The 15,551-nt window shown below is 39.1% G+C and overlaps 1 protein-coding gene across 1 annotated transcript; it reads left to right on the forward strand.

Moving 5' to 3' along the window:
- Window positions 1-10,678: 10,678 nt before the first annotated feature.
- Window positions 10,679-11,641, forward strand: LOC147580546 (olfactory receptor 2W1-like). Its single transcript, XM_086705918.1, has one exon. The coding sequence runs from the start codon at window positions 10,679-10,681 to the stop codon at window positions 11,639-11,641; it is 963 nt and encodes a 320-aa protein (XP_086562044.1).
- Window positions 11,642-15,551: the final 3,910 nt, after the last annotated feature.

Here is a 15,551-nt window from a genome sequence, read left to right on the forward strand (position 1 = left end):
GCAATCAAAAGAATGGGAAAAGATATTTGCAAATGATATATCGGACAAAGGGCTAGTATTCCAAATCTATAAAGAGCTCACCAAACTCCACACCCGAAAAACAAAGAATCCAGTGAAGAAATGGGCAGAAAACATGAATAGACACTTCTCTAAAGAAGACATCCAGATGGCCAACAGACACATGAAAAGATGCTCATGTCCCTCCTCATCAGGGAAATACAAATCAAATCCACACTCAGATATCACCTCACTCCAGTCAGAGTGGCTAAAATAAACAAATCAGGAGACTATAGATGCTGGTGAGGATGTGGGGAAACGGGAACCCTCTTGCATTGTTGGTGGGAATGCAAACTGGTGAAGCCGCTCTAGAAAACATTGTGGAGGTTCCTCAAAAAGTTAAAAATAGATGTACCCTATGACCCAGCAATAACACTGCTAGGAATTTAACGAAGGGATACAGGAGTGCTGATGCACAGGGACACTTGTACCCCAATGTTTATAGCAGCACTTTCAACAATAGCCAAATTATGGAAAGAGCCTAAATGTCCATCAACTGACGAATGGATAAAGAAATTGTGGTTTATATATACAATTGAATACCACGTGGCAATGAGAAATAATGAAATATGGCCTTTTGTAGCAACATGGATGGAACTGGAGAGTGTTATGCGAAGTGAAATAAGTCATACAGAGAAAGACAGACACCATATGTTTCACTCTTATGTGGATCCTGCGAAACTAACCAGAATACCATGGGGAAGGGGAAGAAAAAAAAAGGTTAGAGAGGGAGGGAGCCAACACATAAGAGATTCTTAAAAACTGAGAACAAACTCAGGATTGATGTAGAGTGGGAGGGAGGGGAGAGTGGGTGATGGGTATTGAGGAAGGCACCTGTTGAGATGAGCACTGGGTGTTGAATGGAAACCAATCTGACAATAAACTTCATATGTAAAAAAGAAAAAAAAAGAGACTCATTTCAGACCTGAAGAACCTGCAGATTGAAGGTGAGAGGATGAAGAATCATCTATCATGCTAGTGGATGGCAAAATAAATCTGGGGTATACATACTTCTATCAGACAATCTAGATTTCAAAAAAAAAAAGACTGTAACAAGAGAAAAAGGGCATTATATCATAATTAAGGTGTCTATCCATCAAGAAGAGCTAACAATTGTAAATATGCCCCTAACATGATAGTACCCATATATATAAATCAATTAGCCATGGGGCGCCTGGGTGGCTCAGTCGGTTAAGCGTCCGACTTCGGCTCAGGTCATGATCTCACGGTCTGTGAGTTCGAGCCCCGCGTCAGGCTCTGTGCCGACAGCTCAGAGCCTGGAGCCTGTTTCAGATTCTGTGTCTCCCTCTCTCTCTCCCCCTCCCCTGTTCACGCTCTGTCTCTCTCTGTCTCAAAAATAAACGTTAAAAAAAAATTTAAAAAAATAAATCAATTAGCCACAAACAAGCAATCTTATTGATGATAATAATACTGTAATTATAGGTGATTTTAATACTCCACTTATAGCAATAGACAGATTATCTAGGCAGAAAATCAATAAGGAACCACTGTCTCTGAATGGCACACTGAACCAAATGGACTTAACAGATATGTTCAGAAGTTTTCATCCCAAAGCAGCAAAATACACATTCTTCTTGAGTGCACATGGAACATTCTCCAGAACAGATCACATACTGGGTCCCAAAACAGCCCTCAAAAAGTACAAAAAGATTGAGATCATACCATGGATATTTTCAGATCCCAACACTATGAGACTTTCAACCACAAGAAAAAATTTGGAGAGCCCCCAAATACATGGAGGTTAAAGAACATCCGATTAAAGAATGAATGGGTTAATCAGTAAATCAAAGAAGAAATTTAAAAATGCATGGAAGCAAATAAAAATGAAAACACAACAGTCCAAACCTGTCGGGATGCAGCAAATGCAGTCCTAAGAGGAAAATACTTTGCAATGCATGTCTATTTCAAGAAGCAATAAAGGTCCCAATCACAACCTAACCTTACACCTAAAGGAGCTAGAAAAGCAGCAGTAAATTAAGCTAAATCCAGCAGAAAAAGGAAAACAATAAATATGAGAGCAGAAATAAATGATATAGAATAAAAATAAAACAGTAGAACAGATCAATGAATCTAACAGCTGGTTTTTTGAAAGAATAAACAAAATTGTTAAACCCCTAATCACACTTCTCAAGCAGGACCCAAAGAGATAAAATCATAATGAAACAGGAGAGATCACAACTACCACCACAGAAATATCAATAATTATTAGAGAATACCATAAAAATTATATGCCAACAGGAGCACCGGGGTGGCTCAGCCAGTTAAGCATCCGACTTCAGCTCAGGTCATGATCTCACAGCTGTTGAGTTCAAGCCCCACAGCTGTCAGCTGTCAGCTGGGCTGACAGCTCAGAGCCTGGAACCTGCTTCGGAGTCTGTGTCTTCCTCTCTCTCTGCTCATCCCCCACTCACTTGTTCTCAAAAATAAATAAACAAAAAAAATTTTTTAATTATATGCCAACAAACTGAACCATTTGGAAGAAATGGACAAATTCCTAGACACTCACACACTACAAAAAGTCCAATGGGAAGAAATATAGAATTTGAACAGTATATAACCAGCGAGAAATTGAATCAGTTATCAAAAATCTCCCCACAGGGGCGCCTGCGTGGCTCAGTCAGTTAAGCATCCAACTTTGGCTCAGGTCATGTTCTCATGGTCCATGGGTTCAAGCGCTGTATTGGGCTCTGTGCTGACAGCTCAGAGCCTGGAACCTGCTTAAGACTCTGTGTCTTCCTCTCTCTGCCCCTTCCCTTCTCACACTCTGTCTCTCTCTCTCCAAAAATAAAGAAACATTTAAAAAAAAATTTTAAGCTCCCAAAAAATAAGAGTCCTGGTCCAGATGGTTTCCCAGGGGAATTCTACCAGACAATTAAGCAAAGTTAACACCTATTCTTCTCAAACTGTCCAAAAAATAGAAATGGAAGGAAATCTTCCATACTCATTTTATGAAGCCAGCATTACATTAATTCCAAAACCAGACAAAGACCCCACCAAGAATAATTCCAGACCAATATCCCTCATGATCCTGGATGCAATAATTCTCAAAAAGATACTAATAAATAAAATTCAGCAGTATATTAAAAGAATTATTCACCACAACCAACTGGGAATTGCTCCTGGATGCAGAGATGATTCAATATTTGCAAATAAACCAATGTGATACATCACATTAATAGAAGAAAGGATAAGAGCCATATGATCCTGTCAATAGATGCAGAAAAATCATCTGGCAAAATATAGCATCATTTCTTAGTAAAAGCCCTCAAGTAGTCAGGATAGAAGGAATATACCTTAACATCATAAAAGGCATATATGAAAGGCCCACAGCTAATTTCATCCTCAAATGGGAAAAAAACTGAGAGCTTTCACCCTGAGACAGCAAACATGACAAGGACGTCCCCTTTCATCACTGTTGATTAACATAGTGTTGGAGGTGCTAGCCTCAGCAATCAGACAACAACATGGAATAAAAGGCATCCAAACTGGCAAAGAAAAGTCAAGCTTTCACTTTTTGCAGGTGACATGGAAAACCCAAAAGACTCCATCAAAAAGCTTCTAGGATTGATACATGAATTCAGCAAAGTCACAAGATACAAAAATCAATGAACAGAAATCGGTTGCACTTCTATACACCGATAATGAAGCAAAAGAAAGAGAAATCAAGAAATCAATCCTTTACAATTGTGCCAAGAACCATGACATACCAAAAAATAAACCTTACCAACGATTTAAAAGATCTGTATGTGAAAACGATAGAAAACCTATGAAAGAAATTGAAGAAGACACAAGGAAATGGAAAAACATTCCATGCTCTTAGATTGGAAGAACAAATATTGTTAAAATGTCAATACTACCCAAAGCAGTCTACAATTCAATGCAATCCCAATCAAAATTGCACCAGCATTCTTCTCAAGGCTAGAACAAACAATCCTAAAATTTATATGGAACTACAAAAGACACCAAATAGTCAAACTAATGTTGAAAAAGAAAACCAAAGCAGGAAGCATCATAATCCCGGACTTTAGCCTCTACTACAAAGCTTTTATCATCAAGACAGTATGGTATTGGCACAAAAACAGACACATAAAACAATGTAACAGAATAGAGAAACCAGAATTGGACCCTCAAATGTATGGACAACTAATCTTTGACAAAGCAGGAAAGAGTATCCAATGGAAAAAGACACTCTCTTTAGCAAATGGTGTGGGAGAACTGGACAGCAACATGAAGGTGAATGAAACTAAACCACTTTCTTACACCATACACAGAAATAAATTCAAAATGGATGAAATACCTAAATGCAGGACAGGAAGCCATCAAAACCCTAGAGGAGAAAAACAGGCAGCAACCTCTTTGACCTCAGTTGCAGCAACTTCTTACTCAACATGTCTCTGAAGGCAAGGGAAATAAAAACAAAAATGAACAATTGGGACCTCATCAAGATAAAAATCTTCTGCACAGTGAAGGGAACAATCAACAAAACTAAAAGGCAACAGATGGAATAGGAAAGGTTATTTGCAAGTGACATATCAGATAAAGGGTTAGTATCCAAAATCTATAAAGAGCTTACCAAACTCAACACCAAAAAACAAATAATCCAGTGAAGAAATGGGCAGAAGACATGAATAGACACTTTTCTAAAGAAGACATCCAGATGGCCAACAGACACGTGAAAAGATGCTCAAGGTCACTCATCATCAGGGAAATACAAACCAAAACCACATTGAGACAGAGTGGCTAAATTAACAACTCAGGAAACAACAGGTGCTTGGTAAAGATGTGAAGAAACAGAAACCCTCTTGTACTGTTGGTGGGAATGTAAACTGGTGTAGCTGCTCTGGAAAACAGTGTGGAGGTTCCCCCAAAAATTAAAAATAGAACTACCCTACGGCCCATCAATTGTACTGATGGGAATTTACCTGACAGATTTTTTAAAATGCTGATTTGCACCCCAATGTTTATAGCTGTGCTATCAATGAGAGCCAAATTATGGAGAGAGCCCAAATTTCCACCCATTGACATGTGGATAAAGAAGATGTTGTTTAGGCATACAATGGAATACTACTTGGCAATGAGAAAGAATGAAACCCTGCCTTTAGCAACAACATGGATGGAACTGGAGGGTATTATGCTAAATGAAATAAGTCAGTCAGAGAAAGACAGATATATGTTTTCACTCATATATGGAACTTAAAAAACTTAACAGAGGAACATGGGGGAAGGGAAGGGGAAAAGAAGTTTCAAACAGAGAGGGAGGGAAGCAAACCATAAGAGACTCTTAAATACAGAGAACAAACTGAGGATTGATGCGGGAGGGGAAAATGGATGATGGGCATTGAGGAGGGCACTTGTGAGGATGAGCACTGGGTGTTGTATATAAGCGATGAATCACGGGAATTTACCCCCGAAGTCAAGAGCACACTGCATACAATGTATGCTACCTAACTAGAGAATATATTATGTTTAAGAGAGAGAGAGAGAGAGAGAGAGAGAGAGAGAGAGAGAGAGGCAAATCACAAGAGACTCAAGTACAGAAAACAATAAGAGAGTTGATGGGGGGTGGATGCGCACTGGGTGTTGTATGCAAGCGATGAATCACGGGAATCTACCTCCAAAGCCTAATTAGACAATGTTACTAACTAGACAATAAATTATGTAAAACAAAACAAACAAACAAAAAATAGAGAGTGAGGCAAATCATAAGAGACACTTAACTACAGAGAACAATAAGAGAGTTGATGGGGGGTGGATAGTAGAGTGGGCTCAATGGGTGATGGGCATTAAGGAGGACACTTGGGATGAGCACTGGGTGTCATATGTAAGAGATGAATCACTGGGTTCTGCCCCTGAAGCCAAAACAACACTGTATGTTACATAACTTGACAATAAATAAATAATCTTATAAGTTAACATCTACTGTAATTCTAGTGTTTGAAATGCACATTTAGCAGCGAATTTTATCTGTAACACTTACTACCCAGAGAAAAAAATTCTGAATATACAGTATCTCATTTCAGTATCCTATAGCTTTCCTTCATATTGGCATAACTTTTCCATTTATTACATTTCTCCAAATGAAACATCGGGATATGGTCTAATTCTCCAACCTCTTCATGAACTGCTTTTTCTCCACCACATAACAGGCACCAACTGGATGCAGGTCAATGGTTTAGGAAATCTTTCTTTGTGATCTGGACTTTCAGGCAACACTGGGAAATTTTGTTCACTTCTTAATCTGAATTAATGCTTTTATAATGTGCCTCTAGGACAAAGACCTATTTTCAGGGTTTTTTTATTTTTGTAACGTTTGTTTATTATTGAGAGACAGAGAGAGACAGAGCATGAGCATGGAAGGGGCCAAGAGCTGGGGAGACACAGAATCTGAAGCAGGCTCCAGGCTCTGAGCTGTCAGCACAGAGCCTGACACGGGGTTCAAACCCACAAACCATGATATCATGACCTGAGCCAAAGTCAGACGCTTAACTGAGCCACCCAGGTGCCCCTGCAGGTTTTTTTCAGTCAGAATGAGTAGCAAGAATCTGTGACAGGTTTCATCACCTTACGTGAAGTCACGTGTTCAAGAAGGTGGAGTCCTCCTGCCCAGAATGAGTTTTTAACCTGCTTGGGGAACAGCAGAATTCACAGAATTCACAGCCACGCTGCAGGAAAGACATGAAGGGGCAGCAGTGCTGGACAGCACGTGCTTAGCTTTTCCACACGTTGTGGGCTCCTCACTGCTCAAGAAGCAGCATATCGGGAGAACTGTCTCTGGATCATAGTAACGTCCATCTTCAATCTCTCTTGGAAAAGAGTGTGTCTGGCTTGGTAAAACAATTGGGGGAGGTGAGGGAAAATGAACTTAGAGTTATATGCACTGATTCCTCTGGTTTTCTTTCAGAATTCTTACAATAAATCAACATTGTAAATCTCTTCAGAGAAATTCTCCCTTTTAAGCTCTATTATGGAAGATTAAATCTATTCTCCACTAGAAGAGGAGGACATGAAACTCTTTCTTGATGTGTGATTTCAGACATTTTGATCCAGCAGAAATGTAATGGGGAAATGTAGGTTAAATTGGAAATGAAGGACTGAAATACAATATTTTATGCAAGAGGACTGTGCACATGGGAAGGAATCAGATCTGTCTCTAAATCTCCTGGTGTGCATGAAAAATTATTTGAAGACTTCCAATGTCAGGGTTTTAATTGGCAGAAGGATATTTCCCTTTCCTGAATTAATCTTTGAAGCCACAGTGATAATGGAAGCAGCTAAGGAATTAACAGCATGGCATTGACTCATTTTCAAAAAATTTTCATTTTTGTTTTCATATATTTTTAACTGAGGTTGTGTCTTATTCAGAAGTCAGGCACTATTACACACACCAACTTGTCTGTCGATGTAAATAAGTATTATTTATTAACCTCTCTGCTTAGACATTATAGACCTATAAAGATGTGTGACAGTGTGCAATATATTTCAGATTTATGTTTTCCTTTTTTCCAACTAAGTCTGTGGGAGAATCCAAGCTTCAATGATGATTCTTGAAAAGCTAATTCTTTTTTTGTTGTTGTTTATTTTTGAGAGAGAGAGAGAGTGCGAGTGGGGGGGGCAGGGTCAGAGAGAAAGGAAGACACAGAATCCAGGCAGGTTCCAGGCTCCAAGCTGTCAGCACAGAGCCTGATGTGGGACTTTAACCCACAAACCACGAGATCATGACCTGAGCCAAAGTCAGACGCTTAACTGACTGAGCCACCCAGGCACCCCTTGGAAAGTTAATTCGAGGGAATCACCAAATGACTCTCTCAAAATAACTACCTTAGCCAGTATAATCAGTTGCTTCTAAACATTTCTACTTTTGAATAATGGCCACAGTTTGAGGTATTTTCTTCATAATATCCAGAAAACAGATTTGAAATAGCATAACAAATAGCATACTATATATATTTGTACTATATCTACAACCACACACAAAGGGACAAAGGGGCATCAGTTTGATATTTAATTGTTAATTTTCAATATGTATTTTCTCTTGGTTATTTTTTGAGAGAGAAAGCACGAAAGGAAGAGTGGGGCAGAGAGAGAGAGAATCTCAAGCAAGCTCCATGCCCAGGACAGAGCCTGATGTGGGGCTTGACCCCGGGGTCATGACCCGAGCTGAAATCAAGAGTCAGACACTTAACTGACTAAGCCACACAGACGCCACTCTTAGTTATTTTTTTATTTTTTTTAATAACAGATACAGAATATGAGTGGAGTAGGGGCAGAGAGAGAGGGAGACACAGACTCTGAAGCAGGATCCAAGCTCCAAGCTGCCCGCACAGAGCCCGACGCAGGGCTTGAACTCAAGAACTGTGAGATCATGACCTGAGCCAAAGTCAGAGGCTTAACTGACTGACTCACCCAAGTGCTCCCATTATTTTTTAATAGAAGATTTCTGGATGTTACTATGGCTTCAGACACTAAGAAGTTATACTTTTATATTCAGTGATACCACACTATGGAGGACTACCAATAATCTGTTCAATTGTTAAAAATTTGGGCTGTTCTGATATCCTCATGCATGTCTACAGGAACTCTACCTGTATCACACTACTGAGTAAGGCTGAGCTCATTATTCCTTAGAATAGAAACTAATGTCTTAAATTATTTTTCACCAAACTGAATGCACCTGTTATTTGTTACTATATAAACTATGGATCTTTTCCACTTGTCTGCCACCTTCTCTCCTCCCATTCAGGTAACTTCAAAAACACCAGCCTACGATTTTAATGTAAAAAAAAAAAATGCTAACTAAAAACTTTAAGTGATTTTACACTGTTATACATAGAATTATAGTTGTTATTTTCTTCAAAAAATTATGTATAAATATGTGAGAAAAGGCAAATGGTAGATAGATACAGATAGATGGATACATAGATACACAGATACTTGCAGAGAAAGGTACTGGGGGAATGTTTTAGGCAGCACGGAGAGAGCGGGGAGCAACAGACATCAGGCACACTTTCTTCAAGATTACAAACTATCATGGGAGGCTGTTAAACTTTTCCCTACATGGTACATTATAATTTCTTCTTATAACGATTGTAGTAACTAATATTTATGGAGATGTGCTATGCTCTAAGCAGATTTATGATTCAGTTAATCTTGACCCCAAGGAGTGTTGTTTTCCTTATTTTCACAATGAGAAATCTGAGCCCAGAAGTGAAGGAAAACTCTTCCTATGCTTTTAGGCTTCAGGATACACTGGCTGTCTGCAGATCCCCCTATTCATGATATACAATATCAGACCAAAAATAGATAGGTTCACAGTAGCCCTCTTTAAGCACGACACATTCGGGCTGGACAAGAGAATGAGCAGAACTGCAGAACAAGTAGAAGTCCAGAGAAGAGGAAGCGTTCCCAGGGCTTCTGATGGGAATGAGTTTGACATGTCGAACTGGGAGGAGGCCAGGAGTCCATGTGTGTAAAGTGACTTCTGAGATGAGAATGAGGCCTCGTGTATGTCCATCCAGGTATCTTAAAGAATCAGAGTATTTCTTCAATGTCATGGAAAGGGGCCAGCAAATTATAAGTACATCGATGATGTGATTGGTTTTACTGAATCTCGTGACAATGTAAACAAACAAACAAAAAAAGTCTGGATGAAAGGAGTGAAGACAGCTGCCAGAGTCTAGAAAAGAGACAATGGGGGCACCTGGGGGGCTGATCGGGTGAGCATCCTACTTGGGCTCAAGTCATGATCTCAGGGTTTGTGGGTTTGAGCCCGACATCTGGCTCTGTGCTGACACCTCAGAGCCTGGAGCCTGTTTCAGATACCATCTCTTCCTTGATCTCTGCCTCTCTTGGTTCATGCTCTGTCTCTGTCTCAAAAATAAATAAACATTTCAAAATTTTTTTAGAAAAGAGACAATAGTGGTTTAGAAAACCAGAGTGATTGTGGAAGCTTCTTTAAAGTGAGAGGATAGTTAAATTATAACTTGCATTAAAATTTACCATTTCAGTGATAAGTTAGGTATTGGGATGAGAGACATAAAGGTGCCAAGGATAAAAGGCCACATCTCCTACATGAGAAACCGGGACACCAACGGTGCTACCACTAAGATATGAAAGAAGAGGAACACTTTCTTTCCTCATTCTGATATTGCAAAACAATTACATTTTATAGGTAAATTTGCTGACCAAAGAAAGAATGTGTTCACTATATCAAGAGAATAAAATTGGTAGAGAATCAGAGGGTCACATCACTTTAGAAACAGATCCTTTTCAAACTTGCAAATTTATACGTGACAAATTTCAGACCTTGACCTTAGGACTAAATTTTCCAAGCTCACCTAGATAAAAATATATTAAATCCAACACCATAAAATGATCTACAACAAATACCAGATTACTTGGCTATAATATTTACTTTCACCCATTATTTTTTAATTATTAGCATAAATTCTTTCCCTTTAGTTAAATTATGTGGTCTGTACTGACAATTTCTCCTCCTCCATCTCCTTCTCTTACTCCTCCTGCTCCTCCTCCTCCTCCTCATCCCCATCCTCCTTCACCTCCTTCTGCTTTTCTCATTCTAGGATTTGGACACTGAAGGACTATGGGCCAAAACAATCACACTTCTCTGCATGGTTTTATTCTGCTTGGCTTCTCGGACCATCCCAAACTGGAGATGGTCCTATCAGGAGTTGTCACTCTCTTCTACTTCGTTACGTGGGTGGGTAACACAGCCATCATCCTTGCATCTCTCCTGGATTCCCATCTCCACACACCGATGTATTTTTTCCTCAGGAACTTATCTTTCCTGGATCTATGTTTCACAACCAGCATCATCCCTCAGATGCTCGTTAACTTGTGGGGACCTGACAAGACCATCAGCTATGTGGGCTGTGTCACTCAACTCTACGTTTATATGTGGTTGGGTTCCACTGAGTGCCTCCTCCTCGCTGTTATGTCCTATGATCGTTTCACAGCTATTTGTAAGCCCCTGCATTATTTGGTAATCATGAACCCACATCTCTGTCTCAAAATGATAATCACGGTCTGGAGCATTAGTTTGGCTGTTTCTGTATTATTATGTACACTCACCCTGAATTTGCCTCGATGTGGAAACAACCTTCTGGACCATTTCTTGTGTGAGTTGCCAGCTATGGTCAAGATAGCATGTATAGACACCACAACAGTTGAAATGTCTGTTTTTGCTTTGGGCATTGTCATTGTCCTTACACCACTCGGCCTTATTCTTATATCCTATGGCTACATTGCCAAAGCTGTGCTGAGAATAAAGTCAAAAGAAGGCCAACAAAAAGCAATTAATACCTGTGGATCTCATCTCACTGTCGTGTCCATCTTCTATGGAACTATTATCTACATGTACCTGCAACCAGGTAACAGTGCTTCCAAAGACCAGGGAAAGTTCCTCACCCTCTTTTACACGATCGTCACTCCAAGTCTTAACCCTCTCGTTTATACCCTGCGGAACAAGGACATGAAGAATGCATTGAGGAAACTGGTGAGAGTTGACCGTGAATCTACAAAATCAAAGAGGGACCAAAAGTCATAGAATCGTATTACCCTGGATAAGACAATGAAAAACATTTTCTAATTGTCTTTCCTTGTTTTATTCAAGTGCAATAAACACACAGTGTTATATTAGTTTTAGGTATACAATGTGATTCAACAATTCTATACATTTATCAATGCTTATCACGTGTACTTTGAATCCCCTTTATCTATTTCACCCATCTCCTCACTCACCTCGCCTCTAGAAATTACTAATTCCCTATACTTAAGAGTCTATTTTTTATCTCTTTCTTTTCTTTGTTTGCTCATTTGCTTTGATGCCTAAATTCCACATATGAGTGAAATCATATGGTCTTTGTCTTTCTCTGACTGACTTATTTCACTTAGCATTACATGCTCTTACTCAACCATGTTATGGTGGATTTTGTGGCAAGATTTTGTTCTTTTCATGGCTGAGTAATATTCCATTATGCATATACCACACCTTCTTTATCCACTCATCTATCAGTTGACACTTCGATTGCTTCCATATCTTGGCAGTAAACACAGGGTGCCTATATCTTTTCAAATTAGTGTTTTTACTGGAATACTGGATCATATGGTGATTCTTTTTTTAATTTTTCAAGGAAACTCCATAGTGTTTTTCCACAGTGGCTGTAACAATTTGCATTCCCACCAACAGTGCATGAGGATAGTAATTCCTTCGACATCAGCCACAGAACATTTTTTGAAATATGTCTCCTCTGACCAGGGATACAAAAGCAAAATTAAACTATTGAGACTACAGCAACATTAAAAGGGTTTCCACAGCAAAGGAAACAATCAACAAAACAAGAAGGCAAACTAATGAATGGGAGAAGAAATATCCAAATGATATATCCAAAATATATAAAGAACTTACACAACTCAACACCAAAACAAACAATCTGATTTAAAAATGGGTAGAGAACCTTAATAAGTGTTTTTCCAAAGAAGATAAATAGATGGGCAACACACATGAAAATATGCTCAACATCACTAAGCATCAGAGAAATGCAAATTAAAACCACAATAAGAGATCAGTTTCCACCTGTGAGAATGGCTAAATTCAAAAATTCAAGAAATAACAAGTGTTGGTGAGGATGTGGAGAAAAACAAATATTCATGCACTGTTGGTGAGAATCTGTTTTTAATTTCTACTGAAGCAAGAAATTCCTAGATCACAGAGACAATTAATAGAATAGTTGCTGTATATGAACGTTCTGTGGATGCAAACAATACTATACCCATCCTACATAGCTCTTTTATGACTCTAATCATTGGCATATCTTCAGAGAAAAGGGTCATTAGAAATTTTTATTTTTGTTTGTAATATAACACAAAAAGGCTCTAAACATACACTTGAATGCATATTATTTATGCTAAAAACCCATAGGAACGGTTTTATCTAGTTTTCATTTTCTATGATATTCATTTTCTATGATATGATATCTTCAGAAATATAGACCTGAATGGATGATTTCATTTACATTGTGGGGAGCATATAAAATAATGTATAAATAATGATTTTGGGGGCGCCTGGGTGGCGCAGTCGGTTAAGCGTCCGACTTCAGCCAGGTCACGATCTCGCGGTCCTTGAGTTCGAGCCCCGCGTCGGGCTCTGGGCTGATGGCTCAGAGCCTGGAGCCTGTTTCCGATTCTGTGTTTCCCTCTCTCTCTGCCCCTCCCCCGTTCATGCTCTGTCTCTCTCTGTCCCAAAAATAAATAAACGTTGAAAAAAAAATTTAAAAAAAAAAAAAAAAAAAAAAAAAAAAAAAAAATAATGATTTTGGACATCAAATCCCTTGTGATGTCATACAAACATTTATCAGTCAGTATCTTGAGTAAAGGGTCTTTGTTATTTATTTCTTCTTTATCATTATACAAGGAAGTAAGAAGAAACAAATTAAAGGATTTAAAAGGTAATAAAACAGTATTATTCACTACTTATTCATGAAAAATTTACTCCACGACTATCTCAATCTCAATGACTAGCTTGAGATTAGTTGGGATTTGACTTAGACCTATCTATAGAATCATGGAATTTATGTAAATTTTGACAAATGTAGATATGTAAATTTTTATGTAGTGAATTTCAGAAAATGAATAAATCTTTTCACTTCCAATTATCATAATATATTAGTTAGCTTTTTATGGCAAAATGTGATGACTTTTTAATTGAACATTGATATTTTAAGTGATCTGATACCTTTCTCTAAAGACCCCATTATTTAGGGTGCCTGGGTGGTTCAGTCGGTTAAGCAGTTAAGCATCCGACTTCATCTCAGGTCATGATCTCGCGGACTGTGGATTCGAGGCCCACGTTTGGCTGTGTGCTGACATCTCAGAGCCTGGAGCCTGCTTCAGATTCTGTGTCTCCCTCTCTGCCCCTCCCCTGCTTGCACTCTGTCTCTCTATAAAAATTAATTAAACATTTAAAAAATTTTTAAGACCCCACTATTTAATAATTGTAATCAATCACATATATAATAATATTTTCTCCTCTGGGGGCACCTGGGTGGCTCAGTGGTTTGGTATCTGACTTTCATGGTTTGTGGGTTTGGGCCTCACATTGGGCTCTGTGCTGACAGGTCAGAGCCTCTAGCCTGCTTTGAATTCTGTGTCTCCCTCTCTCTCTGCCTCTCCCCTGCTTATGCTCTCTCTGTATCTCTCACTCTCTCAAAAATAGATAAACATTAATTTTTTTAACTTAAATATTTTCTCCTCTGACACTTCATAATTATTGAAATGTGAAGAGGAGGAGTCACTAGATAATTCTTACTTTCCCACTCAGAACAACACAGAAATGCCTCACATAACATATAACGTGACGTAGGAAACTGTCAATGTCCTTTCATCCACACAAGTCTCCTTCACAGATGCCCCCAGAAACAGCTCACTAGCCCACATTAAGTGTCCACAGAGAGAACATAAGTTCTGTGGCCCTGATGTACACAGTCTGGCCACCTCACCCATTACTCTTGTATTTGCAAGGTTTGTTCTTACTCTTGGCAAGAATCTTTAATAACATTAGGAGAAATATTAAGTCATTTGCTAACTTCAATAATAAGTACACCAAAAATAGACTAGCAATGGACTCTTAGGAAAACATTACATCTTATACCTATGATTGTTTTTATGTGTATGTCTAGTTCTAGGTTTCCTTTGGCTTAAGTTTCATCCGCATTAGGGCCACAAAATACACCAATATTTTAAATAATTAATCTCCCTCTTATTTCTCTGAAAGAAGTGTATATACTCAGACCATTATGTTAAATTATAATAAATCCTTAAAATATATCGAACCCCTGTAAGATAATCGGTACTTCTATAAGTATTCAGGAAGACACCTCTTCAGGAACTAAGAAATTGGCCAGTGACATTTCCTTCCTCCTCCTCCCCTCAGCATAAACACAGACACACCTATGGGAAACAGCACCACATGGGCTCTGGCTGCCTAACTTGCCTCACCAAGCTACGCCCCCACTGTGCTCTGGCAGGATGGTCCTTCTCAGACAAGCTTGCCTCATCCCCAATGTGGCAGGCCCATCCCCCAGAATCCCAGCACAAGCCACCACATCTCCTGACCAGAGAGTTCTTTATTTTTTTAATATTTATTTATTTTTGAGAGAGAAACAGAGTGTGAGTGGGGGAGGGTACAGAGAGAGAGGGGGACACATAATCAGAAGCAGGCTCCTGGCTCTGAGCTGTCAGCACAGAGCCCAAAGCAGGGCTCAATCCCATGAACCATGAGATCATGACATGAGCCAAAGTCAGATGCTTAACTGACTGAGCCACCCAGGCATCCCATAGAGATTCTGCAGGGCCTCAGTTCTCGTGGAGCTGGTGTCAGGTCTCATTTCACAAGAATACCAGAGAACACCTAGTTAAACTCACCACATTCATTCCAGGGACCAAATGCTGCCCATAGA

This window comes from Puma concolor, chromosome B2 (assembly GCF_028749965.1).
Source record: "Puma concolor isolate L17-30 chromosome B2, mPumCon1.1.hap2, whole genome shotgun sequence".
Lineage (NCBI taxonomy): Eukaryota > Metazoa > Chordata > Mammalia > Carnivora > Felidae > Puma > Puma concolor.

Coding starts and splice junctions, on each gene's coding strand:
- LOC147580546 (XM_086705918.1), top strand. CDS start 10,679: ATGGGCCAAAACAATCACACTTCTCTGCATGGTTTTATTCTGCTTGGC.